Raw genomic sequence first — 24,893 nt, 5'->3', positions numbered from 1 at the left:
AGCAGTTGCACGGTTCTCAAACCAAGGTGAATTTAAGTTAAACTTATTTTTAATCCGCACAACATACTCTGACTTTAAGTTTTAGTATTTAAGACATTTATTGGAGCACATGCAGACATTTGATTTAAAAAATTATCCAGGTTTAACTATTTGCATGAGTATTTTATCATTGAGATACATGAAATCTTTCATTTTGAGCTTTAGATGTTGCATTCTATCTACTTACATAACCATGTTACAGATTTGGTTGCAAATTTAATGAGTTGGAATTTATCACATCTTTTAATATATCATAATTTTGTTTGCACAAGGATTATATGTTATTGAAGTATGCTCTATAGGGGATCAACCTTTCTTTTATAAATAGGAGAGTTGTGCTTAGTTCTTTTTCACCCCATTCTCATTTAGTCCATAGTATTGAAAGTCTAAATGTAGGGGGAATGTTTTTTTTTTTTGCGCTCTTAGGAGAGTTACTAAGTTCTTGTAAGTTTAATTTTAATTCCATTATGTGTTTAAATTTATTTTTAGTTTGCGATTCTATTCTCATTTTTTGCAATTGTATATTTCACTCATTCATTATTCTATTCATGACCATATGACTTATTTTAATTTTATTATGTTGGGCACTGCATGTGTAAATTTCAACAGCCTTATGACATCTCCCCATTGTAGAAGGCATTGGGGGGAGCGCTGGTTTTACTCACTACATTAAGAAGAGTGTGTATTGGTGATGTAAAACACTACAATCTTCTACCATGTAATGCAAAGAAAGGTGTGTAGGGGTCTTTGAACCTGCACAAAAATTTATAACACAATTTTCCCGCTGCATAAAAAAAGATGGGTAAAAGTACTTATTTTTAAAGAAGAGAGTTTTCTTTCCCTATCGGATAAAAAAAGTTGCACATGGGCCTTCTCCCCACCAAGCTAAGAAATGCAAGCATGGAAGGCATGTATAGGTCACCTACATGAGTATACTTAAGCACAATGTCATTTCCCAGTTGCATCGGGAATGACACATTTACTTGAATGTTGGGTCGAGGGCTTATTTTGCATTATACTTTCGTGTGTGCGACTATGACATGACAAGGAATTTGTGCAAAAATCAATGCATACTGAATTTGCTTTTTTTCCTTTGGTTTCTTTTCCTCCTTTTCTTTCCTTTTTTTTTTCTTTTTTTTCGGTCTATTTACCCACTTTTTCTAGAGATAAAAAGAGAAACAGGGAGAGAGCAACAGAGATAGAGAGAGATAAATGGAGGGGGAAAAAGAGAGGGAAAAAAGAGAGTGAAAGTTGGCCAGCAAGTTGGGTTGGAATTGCCAATGATCAAAGGGGAGTCATTAGCCAAAGGAGGTGAGGGTTTGTGGTTCTAGTGGTAGCAGGAGATGAGTTCATGAAAACAAGAGATGTGAAAGGGGAGAAGTGAGAAACAAAGGCAAGTAGACCATGGGTTATTTAGTTGAGCGGGTGAGAAAGAATGTGTGAGAGGCTAAGTAGGGTTGAGATAATGAGTGAGTATGCATGCAAGTGGAGTTTGAGCAGTAGTCAAGGGTTGTGGCTTAGGAGTTTCAAAGGAGAGGAGAGAGGGAGGAGATAACATCTAAGGTGATGGAGAAGTTAGATTTGGAGAATCTGAGAGAGATTGTCGATGAATAGTTGGGGCCTTATAGAGAGCAACATAGGGAAATCAAAAGTATAGAGCTTCCATGTGTGGGAGAGTCACAAGAGTTAGAGTGGGGGTTCATTCATCAGGGAGCAAAGAGAAAGAGCGAAGTGGATGACGGCTTTCATATGCAGTAATTATGAGGAATAGATTGATGAGAGATAATTGCATCTAAGCAAAAAGATAAGTAGAAGAAAGGCATCTGAAAGATCAAGATGGGAGCATGTGATGCATTAGGGCTTGAAATAATAGAGTGTTTGGGTAGTGGGATAATCTTTTTTTTTTTTTTTGGTAATATTTTAATCTTTTATAATAATAATATTGATTTTAATATTAAATTATGTTAATTAATTATTTTTAATATTTTGAAATAAGTTATTTGTGTAATGATCCCTTCTTGTGAAGCCTCCTTATTCCAATTGAATTTATGTCATTGCCTTGCCTACAAGTAAATTTTACGGAATTTTCTCGCGCAATAACTCGAACAATATAGGTGTCTTTTCTGATATTTCTTGATGCTTCAAATACATGAGCGCAATCCATTTTGTGAAACGAGTGATGTTCGAATAAATTTTGATACACATGATACGTTTCAAGCTAGCTTGTGCAATGACGTGTTCGTTGGTCATCATATTTTTCAAGTTTGGTTTAAATGATTCGTAGAGCAAGTATTGAGGTCAACAATATCACAAGCATAGGTGTGTTAGTATCGAAATTGAGATGTGACTTTAGTGAAGTGATCTATGCCTAACACTAATGGGGTAGTGGAATTTTGAGAGAATAATCTTACTCCCACAACCATGACGATAGAAATTTTACAACATAATAAGAGGGACAAAAAATCTGATTACTAGAATTAAGGAGATTATTCCTTAAGTGCCTGCATTAGAACAATAATTTTAATTTGAGAGAGATGAATAATTGGGCAAACATAAAACCCGAATCCCTTGTTATGGGAAATCAGTAACTAAATTACAAATTTATATAGTTATGAAGTAATTCTAGCTCATGCTTGCAAGAAGCCAACTAATAATGACAATATATCAGCCCCTTGTTGTGGTTTAACAAACGAAGTTTAATTTAAAACTGATACCATCTCTCTTAGACTATTTAGGTTTAATTTTAAAATAGGCAAGTTCCTTAACTTTATATTTACATGATATATAATATGCCACATCACGTCTTTGATTTTGGCGTTTACCATTAGAAACAAGGAGAAACAAGGATTAAATTCTTTGGGCAGTACATCAGCATAAAAAAACAATGCTTGCCAACATGAACATATATTTTCTTCACTCCTAGCAGCTAGGGTTTTGATCCAATAAGCCACACACACTCAATGATAAAAAAATCGATATTAAATAGGTTAACTATTTTGTAGACCAACGTCTTATGTTAACCAGCAAAAAAAAAAAAAACAGCCCTCGGCAATAAAATATCATCAAACCGTTCGAAAAAAAATATATTTTTTCAAATTACTAGAATGTTCAAAACGATAAAGCATGTTATTGATCACATGTAAAACAAAAAAGGGAGAACAACGTAAGGTGTGCAGCAAAGTCATCTTTTAACACTTAAATAAACTAATGTACTGCAGAAACAAGCAAAGATGGCTAGCAGCAATACCAAACAAAATTGAAAAGTATCACATATCAAAATGTACTAGTTGAAAAATCTTATGATAGATGAACCACATAAGAGCCCTGGAAAAATAAACAAGACATCAACAAATTTCAGATACAACAGATACAACAACATCAAGGCTTTATCAAGAAAATTTCAGATCAGTGGAAAAAATTCAAATATGCTACCTTAGTTTTAGAAATGATAGTTAAAGCAAAGAATTCAAAACCCCACTTTTCATACATAAAATTATACCTCTAAATATAGTTTTCTTTGAAAAAGAAACTTTTGAATACACGCGAATGGTGCAACTATTTTCTTCACTGCCATTCTGCTGGACATCCCATAGGCCCTATAAGTGACGCACCAAAAATAAAAAATACCAAAAATTAAAAAAAGAGAGACACATTTTGATTTAAAGACTATTTCAAGTCAACAGATGATAATACTGAAATAAACTGCAGGCTAAGCATGGAAAATTATTGATAGCCACAAACCAAAGATCTATTAGCTTAAAGAGCAAAGTCAAACTTAGCAAACTACGGAGTTCAGATGGAAGATTCTAACAATAGTAGAAAAATGTAAGAGTATATAATTACAAAAGGAACCTTAAGTTAATCCATAGAATCAAAGTGATATCCAATCCATTCGCGGGAAACTTTGAAAATGAGTGGGACTGATAGCAAAGTGCTACACAATGATAACAAGGTGCAAAAGCACCTACTGTAGGCCATTTCATTCCCTTTTGAGGTACATTTCACCACATCACCAAGTAAAACAATCCCAGGAAAATCATTTTCCCAACTAGTTTTGACACATGTAAGTGAAGACTATCTATTATGGGTCCCCAATATTCCAAGCATTGATATTCTTCAATAGAAGAGTTGCGTTGCATCAAAGAAAATTTGAGTGAGGAGAAGTTATTCAATGTAGGCCTCTCTTTACATGTGGGGAGATTCCACATGCTTACATAGAAGAGTCGAACCAAGGGCTAAGAGATGTGCAATCTAGATCTTGGAGTTTCTTCTAAGCAACCCCAACAAGACCTAGAGGAAGAGTTTTCCATGAAGGAGGATGATAACACCATCACACTAAGTATTGGTGAAGAAACTTGGCTCGCAAGGATACACATGCTCGGGAAGATCTTTAATCATATTTACATTGGGTGCCAACATATGATTGTTTAAGTCATATTTCTTCTGTTTTAATTTTAATAAATTTTATTCCAGATTGCATTTTTTTTTTCGGGCCATCCATAAGATGAAGTTAAAAGAGTTGGATACCCTTGAACTTATGGAACAAAGAGTTTGCGGGTAAAGGTATAGTTTTAAAAATCGGATCGGACCGGCTAGTTCAACTGTGAATCAGTCAGGTGGCCGGTCCGATCAAGCTTAAAAATCGGCTTCGCTGGTTCAACTGGTGAACTGCTGAACCAATCCGAGTTGGAAAGAACCAACCGGTTCTATAAAAAATTTTAATTTTGTTTTAATTAAATTTTAAATAATATATTTTAGTTTATTACTTTTAACTTTTTAAAATATTTTTATTAAATATGATGATTAAATATACCATAATACATGTATGTTATCTCACATAATGTATTTTGTAAAAAGTGTGCACTTCACTATTGTTGCGTCCTGAAATATTCACGGTGGTAGAGAAATATAAAATTTAATGTCTTAACTTTGTACGAAGATCCAAACACAAGAAGATAAAAGAGAGGATGTAGCGTTCATAAGAGACACCATAGTTTTTATGTGGAAACCCTTAAAAATGGAGAAAAACTACCGGGCCTGACCCAGTTTGAGTGAATCCACTATTATTTGTGGTCGATTACAAATGAGGCGATTCATTGGGGGAAGGCCTTGGGTTGATGTAGCAAACATACATTATATTACATGGTGGGAATTGGAAGAATTAGTATTGAAATGTTCGTTTAGTCAGCATAATCATAGTCGGCGAGCGACAGAGGTCGGAATACCCCCCAAACTTTCTACCCTTGCATGATAATAACTAAGTGGCTTCTCGTTTGAGATGCTTGGAAACCTTGCCAAAGGTTCTGAGATTTTTGTTGTAACACCGCCAATCTCTTAGATTGTCAACCAAAGTTTTACACAATGCCCATAGTCCATGAAAATGAAGGTTGATGAAAATCCACTAAGAATTTTGAACCTACATACTGGGTTGTCGGTTAAAGTATAACTTGATGACTTTAACATGCGACGAAAGAGGTTAAATTAAGTCCCCATGGATTGATTAAGCTTTGATTAAGAGGTAGTGGAGGCGTATATTTCTCAGGTCAATGATAAAAAGTTTGTCTTAACATCGTTGTTACACTTTCGAGATGGTGACACAATTTTGCCCAAGGATAAAGAGAGTTTGGAATGTTACAAGTTCTATTGAAATAAACAAAAATTGCGAAAAGTTAACTTTCATTATTCTTATAGATGTTCTATCGAAACTTTATTTTTTTAAAGGGGAGCCAATCATATGCAAAGAAAGGAAAGGAAAAGAAACAAATTACTCATTGTATTTGTTGAGGTATTCCCCATCCTACGTTCAAATTTCAAAGTAATATCTCTTTGAGTCTTTTAGCTTAAATGTCTTGAGTTTGGCCATGCTTGTGATTGTGTAGGGACTTACCATATAGATGTGACATTTGTTGACTTCAAAGAGTCAAGTCTTTCATAGAGAATGTGGTTGCTCCCTTTGGTTGCAGTGGCAAGCCACCCTTGTTGATGGGGGGTCATCTTGATTACGTCTAACTCACATCTCTCTGAAAGAAGGTCCAAATTATAACGAGTTTATCATCATTGTTATAAGTACCAAAACTCTAAACCCTAAAGAATTGGAAGCCTTATGTCAAGAGCAAAGACAACCAGTATGCTAATGTATAAGTTAAATGATGCTCACTAGTCTAGGTTTGCAAGGAGGTGCAATGTACCTATAGGATGTTGGCCAGCTTCTCAACTCTTGTCCCTAAGCCCTCTCAATGCACGTGTTGTTAGCCCTTTTAAAATCATCTATTTTGTTATCTTCATCTACCAATTTCTTTGAGGATGAGTATCTGTTGTGGGGGTCACAGTATAATTTTATGAAAACCTTTCTAGTGAATTAAGTCATCTTATTAATGCTGATCTTCGCAGGAAACCCAAATATTTATCTTATTCTGGGTGAACTACTTCATGTTGGCTTAATAATTTTTGCAAATGTCTCAAGTCTCAACTTCCACCAACTTCATGGATAGTTGGTTGACAAGATAATGCCTTTTTGTTGTCTGAAGGCAATGGGGAAAGTTCCCATGGTGTTAATCCCTACTAAGCGAAGGGCTAGGGGCTTTGGAACAAAGATAATTCCATTGATGAAATGCCGATGGTTTTTATAGTGCAGCTGACAACTCTTGCATTTCTACACAAAATAAAGTGCATCTTTCTTTATAGTAGTCCAGTAGAATCTCTGTTTTGAGATTTTCAAGACAAGGGCTCTACCCCAAAACACATAGTTAGCAGACAATTAGCACCTAACAGGAATGCATTTAAGATAGGGCCTTGTGAATGCTCCTTCAAAGAGCTTGTCCTCGAGGATCATCAAAATTGTAGATTGTCAATGGAAACTTGTAGCAAAAGTAGGGTTGATGGAAAACAACCTGTATTGAGTAAGTTCACTATTAAATTCACTATTAAAGGACTCTAGATACTAAGGAAGTGAACGTCCTCGATGAATCTTGTTTGATAATGGTCACCAATCATTGAAGTACCAAGCTTGTACAAGGGCACCAGCTTAGACGTGTTTTGCTCTTTGGGGAAGTGAATAAAACTCAAGATATGAGCGACTTAACCAGGTTAAAATATTGCACAAGTCAATGGTTGTGTATATCGAAGTTGCCCTCTACCAAGGAAGCAATGGGGAAAATCAGATCATATTTTCCACAACTTTAATTCAATTTTTTAGGCTTGATTCACAGACAGAATTAGACCATGTTTTTTACAGGGGAAGAAAAATATAATTGATAAATCTGGTGGATGACTTTAAGCATCATGCAAGATACGTTGATTACAAGCAAAATTTGTTAATTAAAACTCTATCATAACTAGATAAGTGCTTTGTGAAGTTAACAACCCAAAAAAACGCAGGATAAAGAAAAACAATGGCATTTGGGAGACAAACAAGATACTGCGGTGGAATCACCATACCTCAACAAGAAAGTAATCTGCATAAGGCACATCTGCAACTTGCTGTGACGTCTCGATCACTAATTGTCTAGAAGAAAAAACAAAGAGTAATTGGTTAGTACCAAAAACAATTAAAAACAACAAATTTTCATTTCAAGATGGGAAAACATAGCTGCAGGCAATGACTTATCAGAAAAGCAACAGGGAATGAAACATGCATAAAACTCGCATGAAAAAATAGAGAAATTAGATTTTAATCTAAGAATGAACGTAAAAAAATGTATAAACTTAAACAAACACAAATTTAGCCTTGGTTGGATGATAGGAATTTGATTTGAAGTAAATAAGGGAGAAAAATCTAAAAATCTAAACAATTTTATAGATGCATAAGCAAGCCAAATATTTTCTGAATTTATTTCATTTCCCATACACATCAACTCGACTCGTTTACGCCCCTACTGACATAAATCCTGTCAACTGCATGGTCACAGGCTCCCCATCATTCTCTTCTTTCTTCTTGACTCCACTTTCAATCTTCTGACCTCCCACTTATTTCCGCACATTGCTGAACTCCTTTCTACTTGTTGATAACTTCCCAGAATCTATGATGATAAACTCAACCAACTACAACCCTGTCACCTTCTCTCTCTCTCTCTCTCTCTCTCTCTCTCTCTAACTCTCTAAAACTCTCCTCTCATTCTCTCTCACTCTCCTCTCTCCATTTCTCTTTCTAAATAGAGAGATAATACACAAAAAAACCTCTATTTCTCTCTCGCCGTATCATTCTCTCTTTTTTCTGAAAAAAAGGATAAAATGTAAATTCCTAAGTTGTCTTTTGTCTCACATCGCTTCATGGTCGACAATCTCATGCATGATAATCTAAAATGCAACTAATCAAAACTCTCAAAATCCCAAGCACGATCCATTTGGCTTGATGAGTAGAACTTCCGTGCGATTTTCTTTTATGCGTCGAGGGATATCCATAGGTGACGCTTACAACATAGTGGGTAGGCCCTGTGCATGTTTTTTTAAATATAATAAAGAAATTTGCAAATTAAGTAATCGTGCACGTTATTCTAATATATCTAAAAATTTTTGTACATTCTTTCATGCAGATGATGATGGACAATGTTCTCTTTTCTAAGCATTAAAGGTTATAAGAATTGGATCAGATATCTCAGAACAAAGATCATGCACACTTTTTTTAAGTATGATAGCAATGCCTACACCCCTGAAGATAATCTCCATGTCAGAGAGATGTTGAGAGGTTGTTGAAATTTTCAATAAACAAATTTGCAAAAAAACAAAACTAAAAAGAATATCTCGACTCATTAACATGATGAAAAGTAAAAAAAACAACAACAGTAAAACTGTAAAAGTGAAATATTAAAGAACACCAGAATGTAAAAAATGTTGCATCAAATGCAAGGTTGTGAAAATCGGACCGGACAACGAACCGGAAAGGCGGGTTCACGGTTCGATGGTTGAATCGGAACAAATACTAATTATATAAAAAAATAATGTAATTTATGTAATAATGTAAATTACACTATATCTACTTTGGCATTATATATCTGTGACAATTAAAACAATAAAAATGACCTTTTGTTATCTATTTTGTTTGTTTCCTAAGAATAAAAGTCACTTTCATGCTAGACATTTCAGGCATACACCAAAATTAATTAATGGATTGCTGATATTTAACTGATCTTCATAAGAAGCTAAAAACCACAAATGAGTTGTTAATTATTTATAGTAATTAGTTAACTAGTTTAATTTCTAATTAAGGGAGGTTAGTACCTAGCTATAGCATTGATGAAATAGTTTAACTTCTTCTGTTTTAGTATTAACTAAATTACAGAAAGCAACTCACTTAGGAGGAACTTCTATGGGAAAATGGAAAGACATATAAACATGTAAGACAACATACATATAACAACAGCAACATCAAGCCTTTATCCCACTACGTGGGGTCGGCTACATGAATCCTTTTTCTCCATTGTGTCCTATTAAAAGTCAAATTCTCGTTTAAATCTAATAAAGAAAGGTCATTCCTAATATTTTCTAACCAAGTCTTTTTAGGTCTACCCCTACCTTTCTTAACACAAGTCAAATCTAATACCTCTACTCTCCTAACCGGGTCATAGGAATGCCGCCTTTTATGTGACCAAACCATCTAAGGCGACTCTCTCTAATCTAAGACAACATACATATAGAAGCAAAATTATTGTCGCTAGCATAACCACAAAGTATACTCTTAGTGACACACATTTCCTCTACTTATTTTAAGCTCACCAATTTTTATGCAATAAGACCCCCTTAATTTGAACAAAGATAATCACATAAAACATTTAAAAAAAAACAAATAAAAGTGCATTATCGATGCAGTGAGAGCTTATTCATTCATGAAAGGTGTTAGCAACAGGCTCACTATAACGGACAGGTTTGGGTGGCCGGTCAACCAAACCGGCCAGCCCTCCCATTAAAGTCGCGACGACAGAAACGAGGGGGCGGTTTTGCGAACAAAAGATAAAGGGGGAACAAGTTGGGCGTACCGAACTCGTGTGAGAGAAAAATTTGGAGACCCGTTTTGCCATTTTTAGAGAACGATTGCGTTGGAGGATAAGATTTATCAATTCATTTTCATTCTCATTGCTAAAGAACTGGAGATTTGGAAGAAATCTCAATGAATGAGAAGAACGAATGAGAGGAAGAGGGAAGAATGTTTGTTGAGTTTTTTCTTTCTATTTCCGTATAAATTCCCTTGTTTTGCTTCATCTAAAGCAAGTTATATTTTCATAAGGGAAAAGGAAGAGATTGAAAGCGAAAGAAATTGGGCTAGAAGGAAGAAGAAGGAATTGGACTTTGGAATTCATTCTTAAGGAAATGTAAGTGATTTAGTTTGAGACCATATGTTTTCATTTTTCATTTCTTTTATTGAATAAACAATGAGAAATATATTCTAATTTAGGTTGAAAGAATCCAAGTGATATAGACTTTGGTTTGACGGTGGAGGAAGAATGATTTGCGAAAGGAAAGGAAAATTTATGAGGTAAATTTTGTGGAAGGAAATCAAATCTTTATTGAGATATTTAATGAAATTTTAATATTTCTTTTATTATTATATTCTTGTGAGCAGTTAAAGATTTTCAATACTGGACTTTAAAAAAGGAAAAGAAAATTGAAATAGTTGTACCTTAATTGGTACATTTAGACGGTGCTTCTGTACAAATGAAAATAGATATGAAAATGAATTGAATGTCAAATCTATTAACAGAAATGTTAAATGGAAATGGATAATTATAATCATATACAAAAAGGACTTATGTGAGATTAAATTGATAAAGATAGCACGTCTAAGGGCGCAAACTAAACTTCCACTTTGAAATTGAATGCTTACAACTTTACTCAAATTAAATTTGAATGATGAAATAAATGAGTCAACCCCTTATTTATAGGAGGGATAAAGAATATCTTACAAGGCCCACCTAACTAAAATCCAACCACATAAGTCTACATGCATGTGAATAAACAAACGTACCTTATAATCTTAAAATGAAACTTTGCACGTACTTTAATTCATGCCAAACATTTGTAAAACATAAAATCTAATATTTTAAAATCATGTTCACATCACAACATATTTATTAAATTTAAGTGTAATGCATTGAGTGTACAACCCCGTTAGGATGTATGCCACTACCTCAATAATCATGTAACTACCATAATAAGCATGCAACTATATCATGAAGCCACCATAAGAAGCGTGCAATCACCTCGATAAACATGCAACTATTTTGAGAAGCATGCCACCAATATAAAAGTACACAAGTGCATCAAGTATAATATATTGAAAAGTGTACGAATATACTATGCAAATACATTGGCAAACATGCATAGGCGCATTAGAAAATGCACACCATGAAATACGAACAAGTATACTATGCAAATGCATATAAAAGCATACAAATGCACCATGTAGATGCATAAAAAATGCATAAGTAAATTAAAAAATGTGAGGAATATTATGCAAATTCAACAAAAAGCATATAAATGCATTGTGTAAACATATCAAAAAATGCACAAGTACACTGAAGAGCATGTAATATCATGCAAATGCATCCAAAAAAAAGTAAAAACATCGTGTAGATGCATTAAAAATGTGAAAGTACATTGAAAAATGTGCAACTATACTATGCAAATACGCTAAAACATGCAAGTGTATTGTGTATCCGCAACAAAGAGTGTGTACCATGCAATGTTTAAAATTGCGTAATTGGGTATTGAGGCGTTTTTGTTCATGAGGCGAGGCGTAAGCCTCAAGGCGTTTTGAGGCGTAAGCCTCAAAATAAAAAAATTGCATAAAGTGATAATAAATGTCAAAAATGATTTTTATATAATACCTAAAGAATATGTTAAATGATGACATATTAACTTTATATTAAATTATGAATTAACAAATTGACATACACATGAAACAAAAAATTACACAAGATATAAAATGACAAGTAATAAATTGCATGAAATAGAATTAAAATTCAAATATTATAAAAGCAAAACAATATTAAATATAGAAATTGCATAAAAGTATCATATAACATCAAGTTCAACTCCAAATTTTCTTCTTTTTTTTCAATTCTCTACTAATTTACATTTAATTCTTAATAAAAGTTGAAATAGTTGGCAACAACTTAGGAATTATCTACATTGCCATCACTGAGGTGGTCTTTATCTGAGTTGTTGAATAACAAATTGGTATATCCCCTGTCTCATTTAGTAAAGTTGAACGACTTCCAATATGCTTCTTTTTAATTTATTTCAATCATATTCATCTTTTAAAAATATTTTCATCAAAATAAATATGTGATTAATGCTCCGAAATTTTTAGGATGGTTGTGTGCAGTTTTCAAGTGATTGTCGGTGACGACTATAATGGTGTTGGTTACGGCAAAGGCTGCGAGTGGAAGTAGAGGCAAGCAAGAGGAAGTTGTTGTGTTTGAATGTATATGAAGACTTGATTTATGTTAGTTTTAACAAAAAAAATTATACAAATAGGGTGAGGCGTAAGCCTCACGCTAGCGAGGCGAGGTGGGCCTCGGACAAGTTGAGGCGAAGTAGAGGCAAGCAAGAGGAAGTTGTTGCATTTGAATGTGTATGAAGACTTGATTTATGTTAGTTTTAACAAAAAAAATTATACAAATAGGGTGAGGTGTAAGCCTCACGCTAGCGAGGCGAGGCGGGCCTCAGACAGGTTGAGGCGCAAGCCTCATAAAAAAACTAGAGGCGTAAGCCTCGAGGCGTTTTTCACTAAATTGTGCTGAGGCGAGCCTCATATTGCGCAATTTTAAACAATGGTACCATGTAAATAAACCAAATGTGATACATGTTCTTTAAGTGATGGTTTTTCCACTAAATGACAACATATAAATTGTTAAGCACATGGCTCTTAGACCAATTGGTTTTGTGCAAAATGACACCGTTAAACTACGATCATAACCAAAGCTTGCAAGTTTTTAAATGGTTAATAAATTATTGAGTAATGAATCATATAGTACACTTGATATGACATAAAGCTCTTTGTTAATTAAGATCTACTTAAATTGACTCCTTTAACAAACATTTACCTCAGATCTACAAGATTGTAGTTGACAAAACAACCCATATTTGCCGATAAAGATCATGCAATTAAATTGATTTAATTACCTCCACTTACTAAGTAGATTAGAGATCATGACAACAACGAACAACAAAATTATGAGATCTTAATCGTGTTCATCATCATTCTTTCCACCATCCGTTTTAAGTTGAAGATTGTAAATTTATCAATCTTAAATCAAATTAAAGTTACAATACGTTAAGCAATTAGCCTCCAACAATTAGCCTTAACAAAAAGTCCTCTTTTGTTATCAGGAGGGGTAATTAACTATAGGAGCTTGCATCCATGAAAAACCTAAAACCAAATCACAAAGTCCTTGTAAAATAAGGGCAATATCTCTTGGTAATATCTTATCTTCAATCTAATATTCCTTATGAAAATTTGACATAAAAATACCAAAACTCTCAAAGCAAACCTGGGGTGTGAATTTTTAGAGCCACATAATTTTATCATTGAGAAGAATAATACATGTTTTATAATTTTAGGCATTTTGGGGGCATAATGCATTTGGAACAATTTTCTTTTATAGTAATAGAGCACATTAAGCTAATATGTAAAATATGGATTAGAAATGATAAAGATATAGCCACCATATTGATATCTATTACAATATATAGAAAATGAAAAAAATTCAAACAAATAAATATTTTTCTTTTGAATGTTCTGCAATTGCAATGAAACTAAAAACAAACATATCTAAGAGAATAAATGACCTAATGAAGTGATGAAGTGCAGTCTGTCATTTAGTTTGATAATGGGATGATACGTTGATTTTAATAAATCTAACAATATAATCTAGTGTAGGAAATGCAATTCCGGCCACATGATGTTTCAGAGAAATATACTTTCTCTTATATCAAATATGATGTACCACAGGTTAGGATGATTTTTATAAGTTTTGAAAAAGAAAAATTTCACCATTTATTTAACCCAAAACTTACTATGATATGACTAGATATTAGTTTTGATTAACACAAGAGATTATAAATTTAACAATGATGATATTTTTATTATTTTTATATAAAAACAAGAGTGATAAATTAGATGATATCACAAAGAAGGAAGAATAACAATGCATAATAAAAATGAAATTCCTACAATGAAAACTAGACTACCCAATAATGTAACCTATGATAATGAGGATTACTCCCATGAGCAATCCTTCATCGTGGCTGTGATCTTTATCCCTTGGTCCATCTCTAAGAGTTGTACCACTCACACTCAAGAGATCCCTTATTTGGATGAAAGAGAACACAAGAAAAATTCTTCATTTAATAACCAAATGTTTAACATTATAAGAGATTCCTTATTTAGAAGAATAAGAGGGCGAGATAAAAAGACAAAATTAGTTTCAAATTCAAACCTATCACACCCATCATTATTTTCATACAATATACATACAACCATTGGCTATGATATAAGAAATGACCTAACACAAATAGGTCCAAAATATTATTTAAAAAAAAAAGCTCAACATAACCCATGACCCAAGATGATCCAAATACATGAAATTAACACTGCAATGCATTAGCTAACACTCGTACATAAATAGTTAGCAAAGTAAGTCCTAGGAAAATAAATCTAAAATCATTAAGTAAAAAATTAGCTAAAAAATGCATGACCTATCATGTTATCTCTTTATCTTGTAACTCTTGTTTATATTATTTTCTTTCTACTAATGAGAAGAGGTTTCCCAAAAAATTTTATTAAAAAAAAAGTGAAACAAAATACTATTGATATCTAATAATGATAAGTATTAGATTCGAAAACAAAACTACAGCTCTAGATGATTTTCCTCACAACCAAATAAAAATACAATCTAGATAATATAAAAAGCATGCATCATAACTATGGAGCTTTGATTGAATCATTCATGATGCAAACATTGGCGAAGAGCAAAAAACATCTGTATATTAGCATTGTTAATTCCTTAAATCACAAACTAAGTTCAATTTTCCTATTATGGTTTGATCATGTTTGGCTTCCTAAGCACCTCGTATAGCCTTACTAGAGCAAATAGCCAGCTTAAGAAAGCATGCTATAAAATATTAGGCTTATAAGAGCATAAAATTATCCTGCTTATTTGTTGCTTATTCTAATATGGTTTATCTTCCCCATGACAATCCTAACTATTAATCATCTTTTGAAACTTCTTGCATAACAGAACTTATTTAAAAGTTACCATGCAAATATTGATTTTAAAAAATCATTGAACAACTATCACAAATGACTTATTAATTTCTTCTCGTAACTTTCCTGTAACCCTTCTACGCTCATCCATCTGTACTCATCTGATTGGCCAGGTTTCTACACAATATTAGCTTTAAACTCCATTTATTTCTCTTTATTTGATTATCTTCCACTGCCTTTGCCCTGCTATGCCTGTCTTCACTGAGTACCTGAGAGAGATCAGTTTCTAGGAAAAGAAAATTATTGCAGGATCAAGGATGGTCTCAGAGGTGGTTGATTAAGAATGGCTGTTTACATGTTGTCATATATTTTTGTTATTTTGAGGGGCCACTCAATATCCAAAAGTATTGTCTACCTTCCTAAATATGCACCCCAATGTACCGTGCAAACCACAAGTTAAAATGTAGAAGTTCTGTAATAAATATAGGAGGTAAATTTTCTTCACATATACAATATTTGATGCAAAATGCCACTATTGATATGGCGTTACATGGGGTGGTGTCGGGATCAGAATCTTGTCACATTGTTAGTCCGTTTCAACTAATTGCAGCTTCCATCCCTATAAGACATAGTTCTAAGCCTCACCAAATAACTATCATCCAAATTTATACATTATTTTAACAAAATTGGAATTAAAATTAAGCAAAAAAACATCAAGAAGACGATAAATAGTTTATAGACTACCTTTTCCTGTAAACACGGAATTTCTGAGCTTCCTGACAACGCCCATATTTTGCCCCTAGAGTACAAGAAAACAAAGCAGAATAAGATACTATGCATCTACATGAACATAGATCAAAATGAGATGCAAAGAACTAAGATTGTTGTGGAAAAATGATTCACAAACACTTGTGCAAATTGATGATACCAATATATATCTTGACCGGATGTAAAAATGACAAATCACGAATGTATCCAAATTGTTCATGTCGACGCCAAGAAGAGCATTGAAAGTCTGATACAATAGCAGAGAAAATAAAGAATATGCTAATCCATTAAAAGGGAAAAACAAAACAAAACACATCAAGTCTAATCATAGGCTCGTAGCAAATTTACCTTTATCGCCACACTTTTTATGGAAGCACTCCACAAAATTATAAGCTTGGTCAGAGATGAAAAGATTAAAAAACTCCTCCATACAAACCTATTTAACAAAAAAAAATGTTATCCGAAAACAATGTATTAACTGAGTCGGTAGGCAAATTATGCCTAAAGTACGTATTTAAGATCCATATCATGTTACCGGAAACTTTGCCTGGGCAACAATTGTAAAATTTTCAGGAACTGCAAAAAAGGTAATACATGGCGTTAAGGGCATGACATACATTCACACCCAAATACATGATCAAAAGAAAGGAAATATGGCATATAATTTGAATTAAAAAGTCAACATGAAAGAAGTAGGCAAACCATTGGGAGCGTCAACATCCTCACATTGCAAAGATAAATATCCTGAATTATTCTCAGTATTTTCTTCTCTATTATTACTTTGTTCTACCTTGTTTTCTAATAAACTGGTATCCGTTTTGCCATTTGGCTGATGCCTGCATTCTTCTAAATTTACATCAGTATCCCTGGGTGCAAGTCATGAAATGGGTCAATTCCCTAACAGAGCATATCAATTTCAATAGTATTCAACAATATAATACCTGCAAGAGAATGATAAATCATCGGAAAACTGTTTAGAACCTCTTTCTCTCTCTGCAATTGCATTTGCAATGTCTTCGATGCTGGTTTCAGTTTTCAAGTCCTACAATATAAAGGAAATCATCAACCGGTCCTAGAATTGAAAGGTAGTACAATACTTTCTATGTATGACTAACTAGACAGTCTAGACTATGGTCTCCATGGATGAAATCTAGCATCTTATAAGATTGGCATGTGACAAATCTAAGCGACGTAGAAAGCTATAAAGATGCACAAGATTCCACCAAAGATTACAAATTCAGAATAATAATGACACTTATATGAGTAGTACTATAATCTGTTATATAAAATGAAGTTGCTTCAACTCTTAAGAGATGGTTATGTTGCTCTACAAGTTCATTTCCATATGCGTTAAACTAGGGGGGGCTGCATGAAGGGGCAAGACCGGTAAGGATATTAGTTTTGAGTTTGCTTCAAAAACAAAACAGTGGTGAAGAAAGTTTTTGAAAAGTAACAATAAAGCACAAAATTACCAAGCAAAGCCTGAAAACTTCATATAAAAGACCTTCAGAACGCCTGACCTACTAATGGAAGCCTAGAATAAGATATTTGTAATGGAGGGCTCAATACCAAAAACATACATGCAAGGTTCAATCTTGAGATTGAGAGGCTATTAATCATATTTATATTAGTTTGTCTAATTTTTATCAATGGTTTTAGGGCTGATGGGACAGGTGACAACCAATGATAAATATGTCAAAAAATTACATGTATTATATGATATTTCTTAGAAATTAATTTATAAAAATGAAGATAAAAATAAAAGTGGCAAGTAATTAACCGGTAGAGCACACTTTGTACTTTAACACTTTGTATATGCACTTTATTTTCTTATATATGCTCCTGCTTCTTGCTTAAAATAAAGCATTTTATTATTCAAGTACCAAAGCAAATTTATCTTTACAGTTTATCACTGCACTAAGCTAGCTAAACTTATAATCATAAATGATCATATTAGTTTATATAATAGCATGCATATTACTATTATTTCTTGTATGTTTAAACATAATATTAAAATTATTTATTGCGCTGAGTATTTAGCTCATCAAATATTACGACAATCATTTTTAAAGAAAGAAAAATGAGCATATGGGATCATAGGCAGATACCAAGTTATTTCGTACCTTAGTATTATGGATAGATGTCCAGTTTTAGATGTAATATAGAAAATAATGTACATGACGTAAATTAAAAACTTCTAGAATGTATAAATTTTCTATGAAATATTAGAAGCTTTGTAATATATTTTGATGATTTAAATTATGCTTACTTTCGTAACAATGCTCATGCCAGATTTATTAAATGATTATGAAGTGTAATGTGAATTTTGGGACTATCAAACCAGACTACTTTTTACTCATTTCATCCTAATTAATAAAGTCATGAAAGAAGTTGGTGAATAATATGTCTGATTGGATTGTCCCCCTTTGTTATGCCCTTATGGTAGACTAGAGAGGGGTCAAAGTGGAGTGTGACATTTGAACCCTTATCTTCTTTTCCTTCCAGCAAATTTCCAGCATCCAAACACAGCCTTAAAAAAACTCCCCTTTAGAGCTGGAGGTCTCTGTCTTACTCAGCTGAAGATTTTCCACATTGTTTCACATAGTAAGATTTGCTGGAAGTTACAAAACAATTGTCTTAGGAGCAAATGGATAAAATGTAGGTACTTAATGATGAAAAGTTATTGAACCTGTAAAAAAAGAGCCATCAAATTGCCGCCTTTAGAAACCATCTACCTACAAGCATCTTATGAAAACAAGGTTCACTCTTCATGTGGTAGCAAACCCATGGCTTGGTGGAAGATGCCCATCTAACTTGGTTTATATCCAGAGACTTGCTTATCATTTAAGTTACTGCAATGATTCTCACATTTCTCAGGTCCAACTATCAAGAGCCTGGGGATTGCCTTGCCAAACCAGGAACCTAGCTTACAAGCATCTTAAGACTCAGGTTATGGATGTTGACTTTGTTGGTTCTGAAAAAATCTATTGGAATCTAGCCCACTCCGGGAATTTCATCCATCCAGCAACCTTTTAAGACTAAGCCTAGGGATAACTTTGTTTGGAAGAGTAAGGTTACAAAACGACAAAAAAAATGATATAACTCTGTTTGATCAGAAAACACAAAAAAAATCTCAAACAGAACATTCCTCTTGATGATGATTTTGGTCTCTTGTGCAAATCCGATGTTGAGAATCATCATAATTTATTTCTAAGATGCCATTTATCTTCGTCTATTTACTATGAGGTTCTAGGCATGTTGATGCAATGGTTGCAATGCCACAGGACCTAGAAGACGTTGCAAGCAAAAGGAAAACGAAACAGAACACTTGTTCTGGGAAGAAGAACTGTTTTTCTATTCAGAAGTAAAATTCTGTTGTATCAATATTACCTTTTGGTATATGTAATTCTACCATGCTCTACTAAAACAGAAAAAAATACTCATCATAACTAGTAGTACGGTTTAAACAGAAATAGAAAAAGGAGTAGTGGCAAAGTGATAGTTTGTTAGAGAATGGTGTGATGTCCTACTGGTCTTCTCCAGTAACCTGTTCCGCATCACATGTGCATTGAATTTAGGTACTTTAGCCACACCTTGAAGACCATTGATTCAAAATCTTTATTTTAACGCATTGCTGAGGAGTTACTCAAGCCAATCCAGTATGTTATTGCATCTATCATCAGGCATCTTTGGAATGAGAGACATCAGATTTTCAAAGGAAAACAATTTGAAACTCTTGTTATTCTTGACCTTGCCAACAAGGAAGCCTACGTGAAGCTTAGAAGTACTAATTGCACGGGATTGAGATGATGTTTTAGTGCAGAGGAATTAGGATTTGATCTTGTACAAATTTTCCCTTTTGGTACCATTTGCCTTAATACCTTACAGGCTTTTGTATTTTGCTTGATTCTTATTGAGTCATAATATATTAGACACCCACACTTCTGTGCTTTTCCACAAAAAATAAAAATAAAAATAAAACTACCACTTGATTTGAAATACAATTTTAAGAGAAAATTAAAGAAACTAAAAATAAATTGCAGTATGATATAACATGACGATGAACAGAAACCTGCAAACATTCTAAATTCTGAAGCATGTTACAAACCTGAGGATCAAGGATGAATCTGTCATCACAAGCATGTTGTGCCCAACCATCCACAATGAGCTTATAAGCTTCATCACGTGACAAAAAGGAACCAAAAAAGTGCTGCAATAAAAATTAAAACCATAAGAAACGGATCCATGAGTCAAGAAACCTTTAGCATGTAAGATGCAAAGTTATCCAAGAAAGAAATAAACATAAACATAATGCATGTGCAAAATTGGCGACAATAATTTTTGGGAACAAACAAGTTTAGCAGAAAGGGGAAAAATTAACGAAAGCAAATAAATACCTTCTTCCCACCAGCAGCAATTTCTATGGCATTAGGAAAAATTGCAGCAGTTTTTGCTTTCCTCACGCATGTCACTTCATGAAATGGAATTGTTTTCTGCGTCATAAAATAATCCAAAAGCATTAAATACATCTCTTAAAACAAAAAGGTAGTCAAAGTAACTTTCTTTTAAAGCATAGAGTTTTAAAAGAAAAAAAACAGTTGCACTAAGGAACTTCCAATAAAGCTAAAGAACAAACTTAAATACAAATAAATGGACAATATAATACGCATGATGGTTACCAATTTATTAACACAAAAGAAAAATGAAAACGTTTATAGAGATTACAACATCATAAAAATGCTATGTCCATATCATTAACAGAATCTCCAGACACCTCCAAACCAATAATTTCAGTGGTTTTCTATGAAAGGCCACAATTACGGCCATGTTAGTTCAAGCACCTAGTGCAGCTCCCGTTCAGGAATAGGAAGTCCAGTTAGACAGTTAACACGCCCACCCAAAGAGCAGGAACTTTAAGCTCGGCAGCAGGTCCCACTTACCAGAAATATCACAGATAAAGTTAAAATCATAAAAAAACATGTCTAAATCCTATGAAGAAACAAATAAGGAAATATTTATAACGATAAAGAACTTTCAATCATAATAAATGTTTGCAGTAAAAGCCAGACCAAGCCTTTCTTCCACTAGAATTAACAGTAGAGAACTTTAAAGATAGAAGATTCAGAATTCAAAGAATGCATTGATATAATAAAACACAGTACCAAAGATGCACAAGAAGTAAGAAAATTTATTCAAGCTAAAGATCCAACCATGAACATATTCAAGAAAGGTTAAAAACTAAACCACAGAAAGCTGCTATCAGGACTACTGACCACCAATATGAGACCAACATACTCAAGGAATCTGAAAAGGGGTTAAAGAATCCAAAAAAAGCCCAAATTAATAGAAGACAGCATAGGGTCAAGGATTTACTAATGCAAACTTAGTACGTGGCGCACAAGGACACAGATAATAGATTGAAATTTGCAATCCACCAACACATAGTTTACATAAAATTTAACTCTTTTGAATGTAAAACCAAAGAACACGTACAACTCATCAAATAAAAAAAAAATTGCAAGAAAATCTTAGATCGAATGCAAGACATGATAATTAACATTCTCATCACAAAGAAAGCTAGACTGCAGCAAACTTGATCAAATTCCAATTGCAAGCAAAACAATCACTAAAATGCTTAGATGCAAAATGAACAAATATAAAGTTTATCAAATAGAAGATTTAGATCTCATGCTAGCACTATGAAAAGATTCCATGAAAATTATTCCCTAAAAAATTCGTTATCAACACTTACACCTCACTAGAAGAATTAGCATACAACCAAGTGCAGAAAAATATGAGAGGAAACTGGACTTTTATTGAGCAATTGATAGCTAACGAAAGAGCTAGCAGCAACAAAGCAAAAGATCAAGCAATTAACTGAACCAGGCCAACATGTGAATTAGATATCAAAACACAACCATTTCTCCAGGGTGGGTCAACGCGAGCATGATTAAAACTACTAAAATTAAAAATGAAGTTCTAAAAATTAAAGGAACTACTAACATAGCATCAACTAAAGTAAAACCAAAACTCATAAAACAATTTGCAATGCTAATTGGGTGTAAGAATACAGGGTCAAACTATGACCGCATGAATAAGCAACTATGTTTAAAAACAAGGACTGAGCTCTGTGGACTTGATTTTTCTAGTCCACAAATGTAAACATTTCATTTTGAGCACATGTTGCAATCTCATGAGCAATTATAAAAAGTGTCCACTAATTGTATGTAATCACATTTTTTATTCCCAAAAACTCGCCAATGGGTTGGACTATTGAACTGATGCATAACATTGTATATGACAATAGAGAAAAAAGATTCATATAGCCAACTCCACATACTGGAATAAAGGCTTATTGTTGTTTTTGTTAGATGTCACTCAACATCATTATAAATTATGTCTCCATTGCTTAGTACCATATGATACAATCAACTTGATTATAATTTTGAAATATTGCAAAAACTTAATTCTATTGGGCCTTATAATGATTATAAAAAGATAGAAGTCTTGCAATGAGGATGGATTGGATAGTGAGTAAATCAACCGCTATAACATTTGATTATTTATTTGTTTCTATAGTAAGCATGATAATAACGGATAAAAAAAGATATAAAATAATTAAAATAAGAAATACAATATATAGAAATCTGATCAAGTTAGATGCATTAAAAATGAATATAATAGGATATTGGTTAATGATGAAGAATTAAAGAAAGATGAAATATTATATTGAGAAGTTACTAAATAAGAGCTTCTAGAAAAAAAATTATCTAGGAAAAAAATAATAAAAAATAAAGTGCAATATTTTATAGATTGATAAAAGAAAGGAATTAACCCTAAAAAGATGCATAGTAACAAGTCTTTAGATTTAATTAAAACAGTACTTCCTTAGATTTACATAATTGTGGGGGATATTATAGTGATTGTATTAACAAATCTTTTCGATGAAACTTTTAAGACCGAGAGGATGTGAAATGGTGGGAGAGAAAATATATTTTGATACAAATATTCAAGAATAAAGGAAATGTTTAATATTCTATTAATTATAAATGAATCAAATTTAAGACATACAATGAAGCCATGGGAAAGAGTAATGGAGCATAAGCTTAGAAAATTACATAAATTTTAAAGAAGCAATTTGATTTCATGTAAAGAAAATCTACTATCGAAGTAATTTTGTGTCAATATAATTGATGAAAAGTTATAGAGTACAAAAATAGAATTTTCATATGATTATTAATCTTGAGAAAGCATATAAGCGAGTACTATGAATAATTGAATTGATATACTTTAAAGCAAAAAGGCGTGTGTCAAATATATGTTGATGTTATTAAATATATGTATCATTGAGCATTGACTAGTATGAGAAATAGTCTTTAGAGCGATTTAAGAGTGTTCAAGTATCATAAATTTACATAAGGATTAGCATTGAATTATTCATATCTTGTTTATTGATTATAGAGATGCTTATAAAGGATTTTTAAAGCGATGCACCCTAGTGCATGTTTTTTGCAAATAATATCGTTCTAAATAGTGATGCATCCATTAAATTAAGTGAAAATTTTGAGATGAGAAAATATTTTGAGGATATAGGCCTCAAAATTTGAAGAACAAAAATTGAATATATAAAATATAATTTTAGTATTTAATAATAATAATAGACTTAGGAATTGAGGAAACATTTAGAAAATATAAGCTTAATAAAAATTGAATGTATGATATGTTATTTTGGTATGTATACTATTAACAATTATCATTCAATATGATTAGAAGAAAAGGTGATACACAAGGGTGATGGGTACAAGCAAAGTTGTGAAAATTGAACTGGACATAAAATCTGAAGGAGAGATTCAAAGTTTAATGGTTTAACCAGGGTTAAATTGGATGATTTAATAAATATTAAAATTATTTAAATAAGGTCTAAATAATATAATAATGATGTAATAATTATGAAATAATTGGATTAAAAAATGAAAGAAATGTATACACAAATAATATCTTTTATAATTTTAAATTTAAACACCATTAATCTTCAAATTGGGTTTATATTTAATATAAATTTAATTCACATATAATCTTATAAATTTAATTAAAATTATTATTATTTTATGTTATATGTTTAGATATGATTTACACATATATTGTATACTAAATTCACATTATGAGTGTCACTTCTGACTGACCCGACTAACCTGAACTCGACCCAAAAAATTCAATTTTGGGTTGACCTAATTAACAAACCCACACCTCTCGCTCGCATCCACAGCTTTTGCACAAGCGCACCGCTTCCGCATGAGCGGACCTGCACGTGGCTTTCACAATATGCACTAGCGCACCACTTTCACACAAGCAAGACCACGAGCGCAATGCTTCCACTTCGGCTTTACCGCCCGCTGCCTAACACACCACTTCCGTCTGCTGCCTAGTGCACTACACTGCTTCCACGACGCTTCCGCACTGCATTCAGGGTCCAACGTCTGCACCTCACGATTGCGTCCAGGTTTATCGCATCGCACTGTAGATCCGCAGTCCGCATTATGTCTAGCATGACTGCACCACATCGCATCCTTGAGACTTGTGCTTTAGCTTGCTCTTGGATCCTCAGGTTCATGGGTCGGGTTGGGTTGACTCGGATTTGAGGCGGGTCGAGTTCGGGTTTAGCTTTTTGACATGTTTAAGTAATCGGGTCAAGTTTGGTTTGGAGCAATGGAGGGCAGATCAATTTCAGGTTGGACCCGAACCAGACCCGAAAACCCATTTTGACACCCATAATTCACATTATAAATTTGCATTTATAAATTATTCATACTAAAACATTTATTATTAATAAATAAATAAAAATTAAAATTTATAACATATAATTAATTAATTAGTAAAATATAAA

At 33.0% G+C, this 24,893-nt stretch overlaps 1 protein-coding gene across 1 annotated transcript in view; it reads right to left on the bottom strand.

Moving 5' to 3' along the window:
• LOC110112757 (protein VASCULAR ASSOCIATED DEATH 1, chloroplastic) overlaps positions 1-24,893 on the bottom strand; it is a gene marked incomplete in the record, with an annotated part of 39,918 nt that overhangs the window by 3,979 nt on the left and 11,046 nt on the right. Inside the window, 10 exon segments of the mRNA XM_020845070.2 lie at positions 3,539-3,635; positions 7,477-7,543; positions 15,986-16,040; positions 16,170-16,256; positions 16,358-16,445; positions 16,545-16,585; positions 16,712-16,875; positions 16,951-17,051; positions 20,118-20,219; positions 20,407-20,502. Coding sequence (XP_020700729.2) covers positions 3,539-3,635; positions 7,477-7,543; positions 15,986-16,040; positions 16,170-16,256; positions 16,358-16,445; positions 16,545-16,585; positions 16,712-16,875; positions 16,951-17,051; positions 20,118-20,219; positions 20,407-20,502 — 898 coding nt within the window.

This window comes from Dendrobium catenatum, unplaced genomic scaffold, assembly GCF_001605985.2.
Source record: "Dendrobium catenatum unplaced genomic scaffold, ASM160598v2 fragScaff_scaffold_334, whole genome shotgun sequence".
Taxonomy (NCBI): Eukaryota; Viridiplantae; Streptophyta; class Magnoliopsida; order Asparagales; family Orchidaceae; genus Dendrobium; species Dendrobium catenatum.
The sequence above is the reverse complement of the archived record's forward strand: the minus strand, read 5'-3'. Positions and strand labels throughout refer to the sequence as shown.